Source organism: Linepithema humile, chromosome 5 (genome assembly GCF_040581485.1).
Source record: "Linepithema humile isolate Giens D197 chromosome 5, Lhum_UNIL_v1.0, whole genome shotgun sequence".
In the NCBI taxonomy this organism is placed as follows: domain Eukaryota; kingdom Metazoa; phylum Arthropoda; class Insecta; order Hymenoptera; family Formicidae; genus Linepithema; species Linepithema humile.
The window spans coordinates 23,749,876-23,769,857 of NC_090132.1; the positions used below are offsets into that span (position 1 = coordinate 23,749,876).

At 35.6% G+C, this 19,982-nt stretch overlaps 4 protein-coding genes across 11 annotated transcripts; 1 reads left to right on the forward strand and 3 right to left on the reverse strand.

The window, feature by feature from the left end:
- Positions 1-92: 92 nt before the first annotated feature.
- On the reverse strand, positions 93-10,911 carry LOC105675187 (uncharacterized). 8 transcript variants are annotated; one of them, XM_012372157.2, is made up of 12 exons: positions 10,772-10,911; positions 10,256-10,587; positions 10,002-10,099; positions 8,654-8,806; positions 8,129-8,199; positions 7,711-8,053; positions 4,828-5,029; positions 4,502-4,741; positions 3,123-3,209; positions 2,424-2,555; positions 2,131-2,282; positions 93-1,982 (listed from the first exon to the last, which is right to left on the reverse strand). In XM_012372157.2, exons 7-12 carry the CDS (start codon positions 5,026-5,028, stop codon positions 1,856-1,858), a joined length of 939 nt encoding a protein of 312 aa, XP_012227580.1. In that variant the 5' UTR covers position 5,029; positions 7,711-8,053; positions 8,129-8,199; positions 8,654-8,806; positions 10,002-10,099; positions 10,256-10,587; positions 10,772-10,911; the 3' UTR covers positions 93-1,855. The 8 variants fall into 8 exon arrangements, with proteins under 8 accessions (XP_012227580.1, XP_012227582.1, XP_012227581.1 ...); XM_012372159.2 differs by having other exon boundaries at positions 9,784-10,099; XM_012372158.2 differs by having other exon boundaries at positions 8,654-10,099.
- Positions 10,912-11,038: 127 nt separating this feature from the next.
- On the forward strand, positions 11,039-12,288 carry LOC105675188 (proteasome subunit beta type-2). Its single transcript, XM_012372164.2, has 3 exons — positions 11,039-11,265; positions 11,581-11,937; positions 12,020-12,288. Exons 1-3 carry the CDS (start codon positions 11,175-11,177, stop codon positions 12,193-12,195), a joined length of 624 nt encoding a protein of 207 aa, XP_012227587.1. The 5' UTR covers positions 11,039-11,174; the 3' UTR covers positions 12,196-12,288.
- A 378-nt stretch (positions 12,289-12,666) lies between these two features.
- On the reverse strand, positions 12,667-16,176 carry LOC105675186 (minor histocompatibility antigen H13). The gene is made up of 6 exons (XM_012372155.2): positions 15,883-16,176; positions 15,480-15,590; positions 15,327-15,409; positions 15,029-15,203; positions 14,266-14,759; positions 12,667-14,181 (listed from the first exon to the last, which is right to left on the reverse strand). The coding sequence occupies exons 1-6, from the start codon at positions 16,072-16,074 to the stop codon at positions 14,103-14,105; spliced, it is 1,134 nt and encodes a 377-aa protein (XP_012227578.1). The 5' UTR covers positions 16,075-16,176; the 3' UTR covers positions 12,667-14,102.
- A 231-nt stretch (positions 16,177-16,407) lies between these two features.
- LOC105675086 (mitochondrial fission regulator 2-like) lies at positions 16,408-19,365 on the reverse strand. The gene is made up of 6 exons (XM_012371889.2): positions 19,203-19,365; positions 18,775-19,118; positions 18,199-18,380; positions 17,978-18,114; positions 17,661-17,886; positions 16,408-17,427 (listed from the first exon to the last, which is right to left on the reverse strand). Exons 3-6 carry the CDS (start codon positions 18,378-18,380, stop codon positions 17,280-17,282), a joined length of 693 nt encoding a protein of 230 aa, XP_012227312.1. The 5' UTR covers positions 18,775-19,118; positions 19,203-19,365; the 3' UTR covers positions 16,408-17,279.
- Between the last annotated feature and the right edge of the window lie 617 nt (positions 19,366-19,982).

Below are 19,982 nucleotides of genomic sequence, written 5' to 3' on the forward strand. Positions count from 1 at the left end.
CTCTGCAAAATTCAATCGTGGGCGATTTTAAAAGATGCATTTTGTGGAATGTTCCCAGCACTTCTTCGGCGAGAAAGAGATGGACGCCCGGATGCTTGATAAATAATGTTTATTGGTGTATATATTAATATAATCGTACTACACATATACATACAACTTACGCCTATGCCATGTGTACTAACGAGAGCGCTACGTGGATATTACAGAAAAAGAAATAACGAAAAGTTAACTCCACCCGTATACATGTGTATCTATATACAGTAGCTAATAGATTCAGGGCGGTTGCTAAAGGAAAGAAATTATAACATCCTGAGACATTAACACGTACGTTAAATAGGGAGGGCCATTCGGAGAACGAAACTCGTTCGAACACTGTTATTGTAAAATATCTGTAAGACTTGTATGGGAAGTTTAATGCTGTTTTATTAATTTGCTAGTTGCATTTTTCGTCTTTGATTTAGGATAAATTAGAGTAAAATTTACGTTTTTATTTCCTAAATATAATAAAAGAGCTATACTCTTTGAAAATCAAACTTTATTTTGTAGATCGACAAATTAATGAGTAGAATAACATTTAAATTTCTTATAAAAATTACAGACCTAAATAATTTCAATTATTTTTCTTTCATAAGAACGATAACGGTATTCGAACGAAGCTCATCGAGCACAACAATATTACCGATCCATTATCTCCAACAGCTCTAAGCGCGTCTTCCTCCCTAAAAGCCTTACTATCATAACGCTTCATGTACATACCCTGCATTTAATGCTAAATGCGCGATGCGTGTAATAACTTAGGCATTAAGTGCAGAACTTGTAACTAGTACAGTTACCCTGAATTCAATTTTCGAGACTACAGGCACACGGAAAATGACACAATTGTCATGAGATTCCTTCTCGCGTACTTATTGCATCAAAAATTGAATGTGCCGAAACTGTAAGAATTTTTAAGTACGACAGAGCGAAACGCTAATTTTTCTACCTAATCATTAAACGGCACTGGTTTCATCCGTCTGATTCGACATGAATTTCATTGTTCCAAGGTACATGAAGTTTCGGACATCGTGTGTATTTTGCGCATTGTGCACGTAAAAGTACCAACAATCAAGCTTCCGCTACCTTGTATTGCAGTCACCGTAGCTAGAATACTGGAACTCGTGTCGAGTCCCAACCACGGGCACTCTCTCTACGCCTACATTTAATACGCTTTTAATAATAAATAGAAATAAGAATATAATTATGTAATCGGCGTGGCGGAACTCGGCGATCGATACGGAAGGAAATTCGCAACTCTCAATGCGATAAATAGGCGACCGAAAACTTTCATTGGAACATAAATCTCTTACTTTACGAGACGAGTCTTGGTGAGATTGGACTATTGAACATTTTGTTTACTCGCGACATCACACAGTCACTCGTAAAAATAATTCTGCTTTTCGAGATTTGCCTTAGAATGCGCTATTTTAGTTACACGCGCGCCGAATTCGCCGCGCGAAGAAACGATTCAGTCATGAGGTCGCCGAGCTGTCGGCGAGATTCGATGCGAATCCCGGCTCAGCGCGCTCCTCGAGCGCCTGCGGCCGCATTCATTAAAATCTACATTTCCATTCTAGCGTGGCTAAGATAGCGAGGCACCGTAAATCCTTACTGATCCGAGTCGATTCGAAAATGGCTTGGTAATAAATAGTATTTAAATTTCTGAGAGCCATCTAAGCAACGTCCTTTTTCCAGACGTCTTTTAGATGACTATGAGACTTTCGTGTCGTTTAGTTAACTATAATGTAAAACGACGGAGATTATGAAGTCCTACAGAATCTAAGCCACGCTTGACGGAACGCCGCGAAGACAAATGTGCTCATACGGCGTTGCAATCCATGAAGAGGGTCCTGCAGTCCTCGCCCGTGCGGCCGCGTCGTCCTGCTTCGTATAAGGCCTCGAAGCCGACGCCGCTCTGCCTCTGCAGAAGATAGCTCGTCGCGTACCTGCGAAAATCAGCTTTATGAGTTCAGATTTCGATAAGCATTCAAGATAATTTTACGAGTATAACAAAAACTAGATAATGAATTAAGTTATGCCATTGTCGCGCGTGATTTACGCGAGATTTACTGAAGATATGAACTAAACACTCACGATCCAAGTTGGCAGAAGATCGACGACGGGCCTGGCGTGTCAGCGATACACTCCGCGCTGGCCTCGCAAAGAGCCCTCTCGGCGCATCCGCGCTGACCTTCCTCCTCGGCGCGACCTACGTAGCTGAAGGACTTAACGGACCTCATATAACCCTAGAATCAAATTTAGAATTATAACGGGATTATACTTCAATCTGAAGATATAAATTCTATGTAGTCATACATATTTTTTAATTTTCACAATCACAAATTATTAAAACAATTATTTAAATTTACTTCTAAATATTATTTTACCTTCAGCATAGAGATCGACGCTATCGCGGCGTCGGAGATGGTGTCGCGTTTTCCGAGCGAGCGAGCCGTCAGAGAGCGATGGGAGAACGAGGTTTTCAAGGCGTCCAGCAGATTGATGACTATGCTGATGAACTGCTTAATAACACGGACAAGCAAAGATGTGAGCGAAAATTTATTCGTAAAGATGTGTATTTTAAAGTAGATTACATCAAGCAGTTTAAGGAATACAGTATAGATACACAAAATTGTGATTCATCATTCAATTACAATAATATAACATATACTAACTATACATATATTACATATTTCTCAAGAAATGACTAGTCATGATTGTCATTTGCTAGCCCATCAAAGCCCAGAATTATCTCCCGTGCAAAGCTGCTTGAAATTTAATCTCGACACTAAATTCATATTTACAACTCCTTTAATTAAAATGATATTTGTTACAAGATGCGTCTGCAATGGACTAACAGATCAGACAATTTCGAAAGGCGAAACAGTGCAAGTTGATTAGTAGGTATTCTAATAAAAATATCAGACACAGCTGGCAAAATTAACTTAATTTCTCTTCTAATATACTTAACGCAGCAGGCACACGAATAAAAGCGTGTATTTTTTTTTCTAACTCTCACCGAAGCAAGATGAAGTACCTCTCAGCTCTTATCTGTCGAACATGTTCATTTGCAGACTTGTACTGACCTCGGAAGCATTTTTCGCCATTACAGCAATCTGTTCGGGGTCTCTGCCCTGTCCTAGAAACGCGCCCAGCACCGCAGTCAATATTGCCTAAACAACCGACACCAGCCACAAATGTGCGCTAAATCCAATGTTTGACAATTATTTACAAGGGTAGTGTGAGAGCGTGTGTTTTCTGTCTGGTGCGCTGATGCAAGTGTCGCGTGCGGATCTTTTATCCACGTGGCGTGAATCGAGGAGATGGCTGGAGAAAAAGCGCGTTAGCGAAAGAAGTTGTTTTCCTCAGAAAAATGCGATTGTAATTTTTATTCGGAATGTTTGAAGACGCACGCGTGCAACGTATATATATATATATATATATATATATACATCGTGATCCCTTTAACGTAATCGCATTATGTTAATTATTAGCTAATTAACGCATTAAACCAATTAACTGCTGCTTAACACATAATTAACGGAACATGTGAAGATAATTATATCTCCATTAATTATACTGATGAAGCCGTAGTTATCGCTGAGGTAAACTTATGAATTTTAATAGATTTCTCCGCGAAATTTTTTCGTTCACTTTTCGCCCTTTTTCTTGAGCCACCGCCTCGATTAGTTCCTTCACGCAAATGTGATCGTCAAGAGCAAAAGATCGAGACGAGGTGAAAATTGCCGGTGAGTTTCCGGTCATGAAATGAATTAAATTGTGTAGAAAACGTGAAGATGGCGAGATGGTGTGACGCAAGTGCGTGAAAATAATGATTCCTCGTTGCGATTAAGATAATTATGCGACACATCCTCTCGAGTCATTGTACAAGCTGACTCGGACCGTAAGCAGCCGTGCGTGTTTCATAAATCTCTACTCAGCGCCGGATTTCAACTTGTTCTAAATATTACAACACAAACGAAATGTTCTTCACAATAAAATAATAATCAAAAATGTTAAAGTGTAAAGTGTTGCTGAATAAAACAATACACACGAAATATTTTTCAATGTCCGTCAAGATGACAGAAGAGATTCTTAAAACGCAAGTTTCCGCGCACCAATTTATTTAGTTGCGGATGTGAATCCGGCGCTGACCATTAATATCCTCGTAAAAGAGGAGAGAATCCTTCACGACAAAAGGAGGTCAACGTTTCAGACAACACGCTTAGTGAATCTTACAGTTTGCAAAATTCTCTCTTGTATCTATACGTGCTACGTATGCTAATAGCGATTTAAAATCTATGTAGCGTGGAGGCGACTACGGAGAGCAGCTGATTCAATGTACAGCGTACGATCGAGGCGTGACAGTAACAATCATTTCTGTTCGAACCGATTCCGCATTGCCGACACCGTCGGCGGAGAGACGATGTACGAATAACGGAACGTCACGGTTATCTTCACTTACCTGCATAGGACTATTCTGATTATCCACCTTGTCGATACCGTCTACCGGCTGCTGAGGCACGCCCAGAAGCGCCGTGAGGACCCTGAGACCTACGGAGAACAGGTTGGTCCACGGGCTCGTCGTCGCGCCGTCGTCTATCTCGTTCTTGCTAGGTCCGGTCACACCTCCAGTCTGTCCCAGCAGCATTTGCATCAGCATCCCCAGCATGTTGGACCACGAGAAGCCGCTGCTGCCACCCTCCTGCGGAAATCGAAAAATAATTGGTAAAAAAAAAAAGTAATAATTGCCAAGAACTGTGAAAAAATGAGGAAGATGTTGCAAATCACCTGAATCTGATTAGTGCTGATGTCCTCAAGATCGTCGATCGCCACCTTTTTCATCGCGTTCGGCTTCTCCGCGAATTTTCTTTCCCCTCCGACCTGTTGTTGCTGATACTGCTGCGGGTATACAGGATGCTGCGGTAACGCCGCAGCTTGTCCCAGGACAAGCGCGATCAGGCATAACGACACGTACTGGATACACCGCATTCTGCAATGAAGGATAGACGCTTCCGCTGTAATTTGTAACGTACATAATCTCGGGAAGCATCTCTATTTAATTTTCTTCTAAATAACTAATTTCCTTCGACAGAAACCCATCGTTGTAATAGTAGCGTGTACAACTTAGAATCTAGAATAATAAAATGTGTCCGGAGTAATAAATTTCTGCGAGGAAAAGTCTCTTCGCTAAACACAACTGTGATATGCAAAGATTCGTACACAAGCTAAAATCACAAATTCTTTTCGTTGCCGGTTGTTTGTAGACTGATGCCGTATCCTGTTCTTGTGTAAATTCTAGACACTAAAGTGACAACTCGGTTTCGAAGACACGGTAGAGAAAATATGTGACACGCGGTCACGGTGATTCAGAAACGAAAGTATGCCACGACAGCTGACACGGAACGCTGAAGATTCTAATAAAGTTGAGTTAATGATGAGCAATTCGATCATTTTTGATTTACTTTTCTTAATTCACTTTCGCGAGAATAACATTTGCATAAGAAACATGAAACAAAAATTTTTAAATAATTAAAACTTTGTTATGTAGAGAATTGCATTCTATTAATCTTCCCTAAAAAAAAAAAAATAAATAAAAAAAAATACTAAACAATTATTACTCTTTATAAAAAAATGATAAAAATGTTAACAAATATTGCTGAGGTACAAAAAAATGTTTTGTCTTGAAGAAAAACTGATGTGGAGTTCCTTGAGAAATAATTCAAGTTCAATGCACAGTTAAAACAGATTAAGAAAATGAATATACAAGTTCGTAGCTGAAACAATTAGCGATTGAAGTCGTCAATTGAATTATTACTCCTCCATTACGTTCCGCATTATCCGTAATTACATTTACAATCTGTTACGCGAAATTACATAAATTGAATTTTCCGATTTCAATCCCAATATCGAATACCGATCGCTTGAAATGAGCTTTATGGCGCGAATGACCATGATCTCCACCTTGATCGCGCGAAGTAACGACAAACGGAAGCGGCTTGAAATCTGTATGGTTGTTGAGGAACGAAGCACGGTGTTACTGAAAGTGTGCCACGGTGGTTAAGGTCGCACCGATGGTAAGCACGCCGCCAATCGCTCGTTAGCCCACTTCGCGGCGATGCCGGTTTGTTGAACTCAACAGGTACCGTTACTCTAAAAGGCGGTCATGACCTACTGTCGTTCGTCGCCGGCGACTGCCGTCGAAAAAAATAGACGGAGGAAAGTAACGGAGGAAAGCAACCCGGTGCAATGCAGATCGAGAAGATCAAGGTAGATAGAATATCGATAAAGCGATTGTGCTATGAACATTCTCGAAGGTTGTGCTCGAGATCTCTTTGCCTTTAACAACGCGGCTGAGATATCGCTATGGATCTATAAATTTCATATTTTGTTGGAACTCCACATTTTATACCTGTGAATAGACTTTCTTATTACTTTTTATATCATATTATTGTTATTATTTCATACTTCGTAGATTTTTGTTACATTCGAGACTATTTTTACTTTTAATATTCAGTTCGAAAAAGGAGATAAAAATTCAAGGAAACTGCAAGTCCACTGAGATCATCTCTTTAATGCAGCTTCCATCATACTTTTTACTCTTTGTAGAATTCAATTACAAAAATTTAAATATAATTATATTTTGCAAAAACTTGTCTCTACTTAAAGTACTGATTTCAAAATTGAAAGTCTTAAATTTTTGAAAATTACTTGCTCCTCGTGAATTTTTGAGTAAAACAGAGTGCAAATCTGATTCTCATTATACTGAATGATGCAATCGCAATTGAATAACATTAAGATCGGTCGATAATAAGCGCTGATAACGAGATGACTGTCGCGAAAGCATCGAGAGAGCCTCTCACCGGCGACAAATGACGCGCGGCGCGCCTTTGGAGAACGGTACATATCAGGGTGGAAAAATCTAGTCTCTAACAGTATCTTCACATCTGACGATATATAACATCTATGATAAATCGTGCGTGTAAAACGTTCCATAAAAACTAAATTTACCTGACTTCTTATGTGACTATTAGTTCAGATCAAGATGTTCAAATAGAGAAACCAAAGTTGGAAAAGTTATTGAGAAAAGTTATAGAGAAAAGTTATAGAGAAAAAGCAGAAAAAATAATTTTAGAAATCAATTTTTCAGTGGAACAAAATTTGATTTGAATATAATAAATGTGTACAAGTAACTCAAAAATAAAATCATACAATCAGATTTTGTATGTTATAACAATATAAAAGATACAAACATTGAAACTTATAAATTAGCATTGATTGAAAAAGTTTCACTTTTTTTGAAAAAGAGAATTGAAAGAAATAACACAAAAAATTTGATAAGAAATGATATAGGACACACTTTAAATAATAATATATGTAATAATAAAAAATGCAACAAGATCTTAATGGCTTCAAAATTTCAAAATTGCATACAATTTTTTGTTAAATAAACATTAATACATATGCAAAACAGATACGCTTGTAACTTTATGATTTGAGTATCATGATATATTTTATCATATTCAAACATTTTTAAAAGTTATGCAAGTTTACAAATTAAAGTGATTTTAATTAAACTTGATCTGAACGGGAAATGATATTTGAAAATGCAAGCAATTAATCTCTCCCAATTGATCAACTTGAGTTCAAAAGTTATGAAAAACTATTACTCACTTCGTTACTTTCCGGTAGACTTCCGTGACACTGATTCTCAGTTCTGAAGATGAAATTCCTCGCGGGGTCTTCTATATAGCCTGCGAGTACACGTGGGGGTAAACCGTACGGCCAATGACCACACATCTTTGCTACCATTTTCAATGGAACTATCCAATCGCGCCGGACCGATATCGGTGAGGATTCCGAGAGGTCTACTTTTAAGTGAGGAGCATTTTTCGTAGTCACTTTGCGGTTTAAGAAGAGGCGATATTCACAACTTTTCAATGCACCAAAATTGCTCTGTTTTCACGCTGCGCTTCTGACATGTTTTATTTGTCATCCTTTCTTCGTAACAGTGTCACTGAAATATCGTTACACCCAGCAGCTCATATCATGTGTAATATTGTCGCACATACAGAATCTTAAAATTTCTTACATTATATGTTGGAATCCTTATATTATACGCTATGTTCATATTTCGCTCATCATCATCTAAATTTGGAAGTCCTGAAAAAGATAATTTAATTATGAATCAATAAATTATTAAACATGCTACCAACAGTTGAATACGATTATTCATATGTAACCTTTTCGATTAAACGGCAGTCATTATTATGAATCGACTCATAAAATCAAAAACTTCGGTCCGTTATCGAATTAAAGTCTCCAGTATCAATCTTCTTCATGAGAATAGTTCAAGCTCTCAGCTACAGTGGAAGGCGTGCAAGAAACAACACAAGAAACTTGGAGAGAACTCAATAATGGGTCAACATTCGAATTTGTGAATTGATTAATGACTGTTGCTTAATCAAAAGATATACACGCCGATAATTCTGTTCTTATTGACTTGCAACTCAATGGTTTATAAAAATAATTAAACATTAAAAACATTAGTGTTTTATATGAATTGAAACAAATTTTAAATAATTTTAAATAATTTTAAATAATTTTAAATAATTACATTTTTTCCTCTGTCCATCAAGTGTCTCAAAGAGAATCACGAAAAGTGTCACAGGATATCCTTTTCATCCTTTTCATAGCTTCTTTGGCAAAAAAGTCGATAATGATCATCGTTCATTTTCAATGATTCATCGCTCTTTCGCAACTTGTGTATCTGAAAAAACAAACTGTGTTAAACTCGATTTACTTATTTAAATTTTGTTGACACGAATAAACAATTAGTCATGCGATAAACGAAAGAATGATCCCGTTTTTAAATTGCAATCTCCTCCCTCTTCCAATTCCGTTTGCTTTCACGCATTCATCCATATTCGCATATTATCGTCGTTAACATTCGTATCAAGAATTCGCGATTCAATCTAAATGTAAATTGGTGGCGTGCTGATGGCGAATAAAAAAAGGCGCCAGTAATCCATCATAACTGTTTCAGTAGCGGGATGCTGCGTCAGTTCTTCTTATTAGGAGGATCTCGCTAATCGCGCCTCGAATCGACCCGTCGGCGATCCGATCGCGGAACACCTCCCTCTGCACTCGCTGGCATGGTTCATCGCTGGGAAGTTCAGTGAACGTATTACGAGTTCGCGAATGGATCCGAGCGTAACGGAATCAGCGGACGACCTTCGCGGATACGCGAAGGAAGTTTCGCGTTACCGAGCCCGATCGGTTGCATCGATGCGACGATCCGGAGCAACAACGAGATCGCGCGAGGCTCGCCTAGATTCCCCGAGTCCTGACCGCGGTGAATTCCTCGCGATATTTATAGATTGAACATCCAGTTTATGCATTACTTTGTTTCGGTTCCTTTTCACGCGTACATTTATTATTCCATTTATAAAATCGATTTCGCCAGCATTGGAATAAATTATGCCTAGACGGTGACTGAGATAAATTAGCTCGGCATTGTTTATCGCTATCGAAATGAATTATGCGTAAATCGCGCTACGATGACCGGCGCCGAAACGCTGATTAACGTTAACGAGCGAACGCGTGATTCGCGTTATTATGCACGACGAATGCATTATGGATAAAAGCAATATAGAAGCGTGTTTTCTAGTAATAGGTCGCCAACACGCTCTGTTTACGTGCGGCGGGCTATCCTCATTTAGGCGAGTTTTGTAGGCTAAGCATTACTTTCCGAAAATGTATCCATTTCTGCGGCTGAATGCGTCACGCAATGTGTCATTGGGCGCATCGTTCGGGAAAAGTCCAGAAAATTGACGGCATAGAAACATCATGTATTAACATAATTCTCTCCAATCCTTTGTATTATATATCTTCATAACTTAAAATCCTATTAAAGCAAGATCCACTGCTGAGGTCAATTGAAGAATCGTCGTTCTGCTACTTACTTCCATGCGCAAAAAATCCTTTCACTCGTTAATTACTTAGAAACTCTCAGCGTCTAGCGACATTCTCGAGAAAACGAATTCCACATTTACCAACTAATCTGCAAATAAATAAACATTCAAGAATTTTAGAATCAATTTTTGTATAATCTCTGTTTAATTTTTAATTATTCTAATTGCATTCTCCATTTAAATTATTTGTTTATTTTAACGTTTGCTGTCTTTTTATATTATGGATTTGAAGCATTAATCAACACCTTTCGCGGAAGTGATTGGAGGTCATAAAGGTCTACGTATGAATAACAATTTTCCACAGGCGTTCCCGTGTGCCTCTGCGAGGAGCAGCAGGCAAGGAGTAGCCACTACAGCTATTTGACACAGAAAACTTGGACTATGTAGCGGGATCGACACGTGGCGGGCGGATTTACATTCGTAAGTCTATGCATGCGACACGGCTGTCGGTGATCGACCACGACGTGCTCCGGTATGTAACAAAACCGCCGTGGGCGATGAAAAACCGTGGCCTTGCTCAGGGTTTCATAACCGCCACCTTCTCTCAGCTTCATCCCGTTGTAAAAGTACTAAAAATCTCGAAAAACATAACAATCAAAGATTTATATAAAAGTATCGTAAAATTTATATAAAAGTTTCGATAAATCTTTACAAAAAGATAAATTTTAAGATGGATGCCATTTTTTATTTCAAGAGCTCATAATATGAGCAAAAGACGGAAGAACATAATTCAGTGATTTTACATTCAACCTATAATTTACCTATTCCAAAATCCTACAGAAAATTGCAATTAGTTTCGATGAATTAATATTTTATCTTCATATTATGAGAGATTCTCGAAAATCCGTAATTATTGCTGCTAGACTGCAGACCGGGCTCATACACAATGATCGAGAATTGCATGATGTACGCAAGCACTCTGCGCAAGCGTAGCAAGATTTTCTAGCTAGTTAGAAAAGAGCGGCAACATGAAAGAGACTCTAGACAAAATCTTCTAGCGAATTAAAAAAGTGGCAACATAACAAATGTTATAAACGCAAATCATCTTATAGACTTTATAGCCAATCCGACTGTTGTGAGGTTAACTTACCGTTTTCGTGACAGGCATTTTTGCAGTATTTGCTGGTTGCACCGTAACGACAGAAACGAAAACGAGTTGTAGCAATGGAGTGTTTGATCGGAATTCAATGTAAAGATTTTGTGCTGGTTGCAGCGGATATGACAACCACACAGTCCATTATAGTTATGAAAAACGGTATGAATTTTGTATATCATTTTTATGTATCCGATTGTCAGAGCACCAGCATTGTCACATATTAACATAAAATGTTAACACAGTATTGTTAGAATCATTAATAATAACGTAATATTACAATAATTATGTTATTTCAAATGTTATCATAATATATATATATATATTGCTACAAATAATAGTGTAACAATGCATTATCTTGATGATTTCCATATTAATCCGTATTGTTTTGTCCTAAATAATTCTTAACATTTTAATAATAATAATCTAATTGTAAATTGTACAAATGAATTTTAAATGGTACATAAAATATTTTAGATGAACACAAGATTCATAAGATCTCTGATAAGCTTGTCATGGCAATATCTGGAGAATCGGGTGACACAACACAATTTTCCGAGTACATTGGCAAGAATATCCAGCTGTACAAGATGAGAAATGGCTATGAGCTATCTCCCAAGGCTGCAGCTTGCTTTACAAGGAGAAATCTGGCTGATCATCTTAGAAGTAGAACTCCGTATTTTGTTAATATGCTGATGGCTGGATACGACGATGATACTGGGCCAGAATTATACTTTATTGATTACTTGGCATCATGTGTGAAAGTTCCTTACGCAACTCATGGATATGGTGGAATGTTTTCTATGTCTGTCTTAGATAGATATCACAAATATGGTAAGATACCTGCAAAAAAATCATAGAGAGATACAAATAATATTCATTAGAAGATATCAATGATGATAAATGTTCTTTGCAGATTGTACCGAAGAAGAAGCATATTCATTATTAAAGAAGTGTGTTCGAGAAATTCAGAAACGTTTAATCGTTAATTTACCAAATTTCAAAGTTCAAAAAATATCCAAGGATGGAATTACAAATATGCAGCCAATCACGTCTCAAAACTTGGCTGTGGAAAGTGCTGCCCAAGCATAATAAATTATACACTTTATATCTTTTTATTTGTTAGAAAAACATTTCCATTGTAAGAATAAAATATCTAAATAAATTTGATGATAAAATCAATAACTGTAATCGCTTATTTTCTTTGTCCATTGTGAAAACAAATTGGAATATTTTAATAATCTTTTTTACATACATATACTTTCATGTACTTTCATACATTTGTGTAATTCCATATACTTCATATATATTTAATGTACAATGAGATTATGTAATTATATATTATCAAAAATTAATCATGAATTATATCTTACTAGATGTGTGAATAGGATTAAGAACAATTTATTTTTTACTTTTAAGAAGATAGTAATAGAAAGAATTTTTATATAATGAGAAAATTTGGCGAAATAAGTCTATATAGTATTGAGAATACATAATATCACAAATATTGATATTATTTATAAGTAATCTTCAATTACAAGGAAGATTCCAATAAAAATCGCAAATTTTTAATAATTGTATATTAGATATAGATACAAATACATATATTTATTTTTTAACACAATTATTAGTCAATACATTTGCAACAGTGCACTAATAAAATGTGAATGAGTCTCTGTGAAAGTCTTTTGGACGTATGAGCAATCAATCATGTACCGCCTTTTTGATTTCATCGTGTCTTCGTTGTCTCGAAAGTTTATGCTATCAAAATGCTCTTTGAGAAACTCCAAAAATGTGAAAATTCGAAGATGTCAGATCGAAAGAATAAGTTATATATGGAAGACATTCAATTCGAAGATTGTGGATTGCTGTGATCGTTCTATAAGCGAGGATAATCGTGCGTTATTATACTAAAGCAAGATTTTTCCACAGGATACTTATACTTTTGTGCATTGTTGGCGTAAATACATTAACTTCGGGAGCAATTATATTAAAAAATAAACACATTACACTTCTATCTAATATACAGGTATGAAAAATTTATTTGTGGTTTTTATTTAAATCAACCTTGTATAAATAAATTGTAAGTACTAAATTTTTTATTCATCGAAGTTACAATTTCCTTTTAATTTCAACAACTTAAAAAGTTTTATCAAGTTTAACAGAACATTTTAATCTATATATACATCACATTTGCAAATAGAAATTCCTGTTCATTGTAATTATAGATATTTATGCACTTTTTGCAAATAAATAAAGATTTGAATATTTGTAGAGTATACTATATATGCTTAATATTCTCTATTATAATTTTAAATAGGAAATAACTTCTCTTATGCTTATGTTTGTCTAATACGTCACAAGATAGTGAAACCATTTTTATGTGTATAATTCATGATTATCACTCACACATGGTGGTAAAGTCATCAAAAATCCTGGAATATCGGTAAAAACTTATATGTAACTAGAACTGGAACTTATTCTCAAATAGTTTTTAAAATGTAGAACACTGCAACGTACAGCAAAACTCAGGTAGACGTAGTACATATATATTATATACGGAATATAAATCAACAGTTGGAAGTATTTTCATTCTGCTCTACGCTGCAAAACAATGAATCTTTGCATTGCCATTTGGCATCTCCCGGGTGGCAGTACTTCACCGTTCAGTTCATCTTAAAATATTGTCCATTGAAACCATACATGAGTGATAAAAACTTAGTATCGATGTTGCATGCAAATGAAACAATTTTGAGATGAAAATAATATCTGTAAACGTTAACTATTGTGGTTTGCATTATCAGATATTTTCGCAATTCATGTGCATGCAAGACACAGTTACAAGCTATTGAATTTACAATGCGTGATTGTACGTCTTGAGCATGAACCACGAATTATTATCCTTTTCTTTTTTTTTATACGCGCACGATAATTTCGAGGGAATTACAACATGACAAAGATGTAATTCCTCATCGTGTTCTTCGCGTTAAATTGGAATATTATTTATCTTTTTTCACTTCTACTTGCGCCTGTTCTGATTGTTGCGCCGTTTTCGCAGGTTGCGGATGATCTTCATACCTGAAGAAAAAGTAGAAAATGTAGGCATAAGAAACACAGATGTGATTCATAAATTTGTATTATATAGCATTGAAAAATACTTACGAGAAGAGCGCCTTGAGGTCTCCCTTAACTAATGCTAAGAGTAGCGGCGTGCCTACACAGGCAGGCACTAAATATAGTAGAGCAGGTTGTGCGTGGTTAAATAGGTGCATGATCATCATAGTGGCAAGCAATCCCATGAAGTACGCGAAAAACGTCGAATAGAAATAAACATTCGTCTTCCTGCTCAGGCTGTTATCAAATCGCAGCAGCAACGCGATAAAGATACCAGGCAACACGATGTCACCCAATCCCAGCATGGCGAAATTACCGGCGCTCAAACCCTTCTCTAAAAGATCCTGGGGAAAGACGAGCTTGATAGGCACTTCGAAGGATTTTGCGACTGTCACCATCACGTCTGTACCAAACACCCAGAAAGCGTCGTAGAACAAGAGACCGCAGAGTAAAATGCATCCGGTCACGACATTGTTAAGATGTAACAATTCGACTCCATTAATAGCAAACGCAATGCCGAATAGATTGTTAGCTATCCAGTGCTGAAAAAATAGAAAAAATAAAAATATAATAAAGGCATGAACTAAAATTCAATATTTTATCAACAAATTGCTCGTGCAAATACTGTTTTATTGAAAAGTTGTTTAGTTCGACATGGAATACTGCAATAAGAAAAAAAATATGTCTTTCAAATATTTAATTCTATTTGTTTTTGATAAAAGCCAATTGTTAAAACAAAGTTGTTTGAAAACAGGAATATATCTCTAATCAATAAGTAGTATGTCGAATTAGATGTTAAATAATATTTTACCTTCTTCAAAAGGTACCAAGCACCAACAAATGAGCAACATATGAGACAGACAATGTCGTGTAGATTAAACTTGTAATTAATTATGTGCTCCTCTTTATCATCCTTTCCCCTTGTGAATAGAATGTGATACTGTGTCTTTGGAATGGCAGCAGGTACCAGTGATGAGATCAGTGGACTAAAATATTTATCCATATTATTTTAATTATAAAATATGATTCAATAGTTAAGAAAAACTTCCAATTTATAAATCACTCTACTCGGAGTAATTTATTTATAATTACATAAAAGCTCAATTTACCTCGTGAGATGACACAAAGCTAGAATGCCAAGGAAGAAGAAATATGCAGCCAATATCAAGTTGACATATTCCTTTGCAAACACCTACCGGAAATCATTTTAAGTAGCATTTTGCAATTATAAAACATAATTATCTGCAGAAAAATCCAGTTACCTTATACAATATGTACAAGCCAACTAAAGTAACACTGGAGATAATAGGAAACATAGCAGCTTCTTTGCGTGACATGGTATCGGGTTGTTCACCGCTCGCCTTATATTGTTGCTATAAAACAGACATGTTGTGATATCATAAGTACAAAAAATAGAAAAAATATATCGACACTCATAATGTACAGACAAATGTCATATTATATTATTTGCACAATTGTGCACTCTTGTTCAATTGCCGTTTCATCTGATCATCAAACTTAACAAATCATTACGAAATAATTCATCAAGGGTTAAGCCAGTTGTTTGCAGATTTGCCGTAAATTCTTGTGATAAATCCGGAGCGAAACAGCGAAATTCCGCAGGAAACGCATGTGTCAAACATATGTCAAAAACGCGTGGCTAACCTGCTGCTCCTTATGGTGCTTGACAGCGCGGTAACTGCCGAAAAAAATCGGCAGGATTGCCATAATAATGAGGCTGCCGTACGCAATTGCCATTCCCTCGGGCGTCGACGGCACCCTCGCCGTCGTCGTATTCTGATACTCCGTTAGATTCTCGCTTGCCTGAGCCGCGATCTCATTCACCGTGCTTGCCATCTTGAATAACAATGTTGACACGCACACGGCACGACGATGAACGCGACGAGTACGCGAGGGACACGACTCCGATTGTGATTAAACCCATGAGAAGGAAAAATTACATAGAAGCGAAACCGTAGACTGTAGAGATTCTCGAGTTTGTAAATTTAAATTGCTTACACGATTGGTCGATTTTTTTATGCAATTATGCAAATTTATTTGAATGTGCCTTAATCATTTTTTTTTAAGAAAATAAAATAAAGATAAAATAGAGTTAAAAAAGGCAAAATAACCGTTTCGATTAAAAGTTAAATTTTGCGAAAAGTTATGTAAAGGATTAACATGATGAAATATTATTTAACAATAAAGTTTATTTTTATAAGTCATCGATAAAAGCTTCACGTATAAAAAACGCATCTGTACATTCGTAATATCATCGAAGATACCGTTCAGTCTCCGAAAATGAGTTGCGTACATTCCTACGCGTTTAAAATTGAAGATTCCACTACTGAATCTTCTTACACATGCCCACATTCGAAAATAATTTAAAACTAAAAAATTTATAGTTATTTAGACAAAAAAAAGAAATTTGAGATTACTTTTCCAGTATCTACAAAATTACTTGTATAATTAAATAAAACTATAAATGATCGTAACATTAATAATGCTAATATTGATTTCGATATGAATCATTCAAATCTATTTTTCTTATTTACGCACTAACTAAAATTTCCCATTTATGTTGGCAACATATAAATAGCAAGAGGAATGGTGTACTCTATCTTCTCATGAACTGCCACAAAAATAACATCTATCTATCTATCCCGGACATTAGAGTTATTATGGCTGGATTTTGCAGGAATAGCTGTTGAGAGAGTGATTTCAATATCACAACAGCTTTACCTACTAAAACTAGAATAATCATCTTAATCGTAATAAAACTAAAATGGCCTTCTTTAAACGCATTAGGAAAAGCTTTGATCATGACTTTTTTGCTATGAAAAAAAAAATTCTACCTGAGTGACGTCACATCGGTGCAATAAACTGATCTTTGGTTTAAGACTTTCTTTACGTCTTCAGCTAATGCGAAGTGCAACTGATAAATTCCAACGTAACATATGTGTTATATGCCACAACGCTTGCTTGTAAGAGTCCTAAATTTTGTGTAAACGTACACACAGGATAGGGACACTCAAGAGTATCCACATTTTCACACATGATGTTCAAAACGAATCGTCTATAGTCAAGTTAGCCGATGAGTTTCTGCTGTCGGGAGACTGCATCGCAATGTAACGTCTTCGCAGAATCTCCTGCAAATCGTTACATGGGCTATTCTCACGCTTTACTCGTATAGGATGTCCACCTGGCGATCTGTAAAAGATACGACATCGTTTTATTTTATTCCATAAAAATCATATAAAGATTTAATTATACATTTGTTTACTAATTAAGGACTTTAAAGAGCTTTACAAAATTTATATAATTTTCTACTTTAATTCAATACGCAGGAATCTTAATATTTACAATAAATGTGAGAGAGTATTCTAGGAATTAAATTGAATATGGACTTGAGTGTGTTAAAGTAATCAATAGTCTTAAATTACCTTGCAACTGGCCTCAATTTTACACTGTCGATATCCTTAAGCATATCGCCTGTCGATTTCTGTGAACTCAATGCAATTTTCTTGCGATCTTCAGTTTTATGTTCTTGCAAGCTAGCCCTTCTCGCAATATGCGGCGTTGTGGGTGGTGGAAGTGGAGGTGGAGGTGGCGGTACTGGCAAAGACTTTCCATTGTCCATTATATTAGGCAGAGATGCGACAGAAGCATCTATAAAAAAATAAAAATAAATCAGTAAAAACTTCTTGCAGATTCTCTTGATAATTTTGAAATATAATAAAATATATATGTTTATACATACGCTTTGACAATTTGTTATTTTTCACAATTGTTGAAATTTGTTCCCTAAGTTCTTGTAACTCTTGCTCTAATGCAAGCAATCGTACTTCAGATCCAAAACTAATTGGCTCTAACAGATCTGGTCTGCTACCGGAAAGTCTGTTATCAAATGCAATTTTATATTTCACAATATCATAGAATGAATGCACATATAATTACAATTTAACGGAGTAGATTACAAACCTCATAGGACCATATCCATTTGTATCATAATTGCTACTAGCTTCTTCATTAATCATTGAGCTTGTCATTGAGTGTAATGGTGTCACGCTGACATATATTTTTGGTGGTGGTTTCAATGGTAAAAAGGATCCGATCCTTCTCACAATACTTCTCTTCTTTCCGTAATATTTGATATCACCCATCTGTAAAACAAAATAATCACTTTGTAAGATATATAACAAAATAAAAAGATTGAAAGAAAATAAGCATCGTTAATGTTTAAGATATTATTGCTATTCTTATAAGTCTACACGCAATATAAAATCTGATTTTTGCAGACAGAAGTAATAAATATTAATAACCTACTTTGCAATGTAACAATCTATTTTACAATTGTATTAATAACATTAACAAAATATCAAAGCAATATATATAGTGACATAATAATTGACTCTGCACATCTATATTCAATAAACATTCTTAAATAGGAATGCTGATTTTAATAAATTTTAATAAATATCACATTCTTTGGTGGTTAGTAACACATGGTAGAAGCATCGATTGTGTTTCATCACATATTTGATATAAATCTCTTACCTTCGTGATCAATTCCTTCTGTCACAAAAATTTCGATGTGTATCGTAGAAATAACAGCGCGAAATCGTAATGTGACGCAAATGCCCGATAGCGTACATCAGGGTCGTCCGAAATTCGAAATCAAAATAGCTCCGTCACATTGATGCAATGCCAGTACGCTGAGTACGACTGACAGGTTGTCGTAAGTGCAAAGCGTGAGCGATGTGCTGTTTTTGGAGCTTGGAATACGCAATCGTCTGTTCGAGCGTTTTTTTTACTACACACTTCGATTTGACGAGCAATTATATTCGTCCATTTTCATCTATATGTAACAACGATTTATGTGTCGTTCTTGTTGATTCACCCTGTAGAATAGAGGTTATAAAAAAAATGCAACCGATGCAACCAACGTTTCGTACTATCTACAAGATGTTATAAATCAATCATACCTGCAAGTTTCAATTGTAGATTCTTCAATTGTTTTCAAATCAACTTTTTCATAAAAATATCGATAATAAATTTGAAATTTATATATGACAATAAGTTTGAAGTTTTAAATAAAATAAAAAACGTAACGCCTTTGGAGCGTGAACTATGTTTACGAACTGCTGGTTGCTGGCATGTAGTAAAGGAATCGAGTTTCAAGTTCCGATAAGCTGACATAATATTAGAACATGTCTTGATAAGAAATATACGAGATATTTACAATTAATAAACAAAATTAAAGTTAAGAATTTAAATCTTTAAACTTAGAATCGTGACATTAGGCAAATATTAGATTAAAATCAGCGTAAATTTTTCAAATGCAATTTAAAAAATTTACAATTACTTCTGCTACCTAGCGAAATATCTCAGCATTTCTTTTTATCATGTTATCATTATTCAGTAATTCGCGTAAAAATTATTGAAGTGCTTATATTTATTATATTATTTATCATAAACGACTTGCAACTATTAAATTATGAAATTATTTGTACTTTTATGACAAAATTTGGTAATTGCTTCCTAAATATTAACCACTTCAGATGTTTTTTTAATCTTTTTTATTTCAACAAGTATCTCTCAAAAAATCACTTGCGCATAAATTTAGGCGATATTTATATGCACAATCAGGAAACAACAGAAAGGTATAATCAATACAGCAGATCTTGATAATACTAAATTTGGCATCCATCAGCAAATTGTTACTTAACATCAAATAGTGAAGACTTACTGTATACTTACATGTG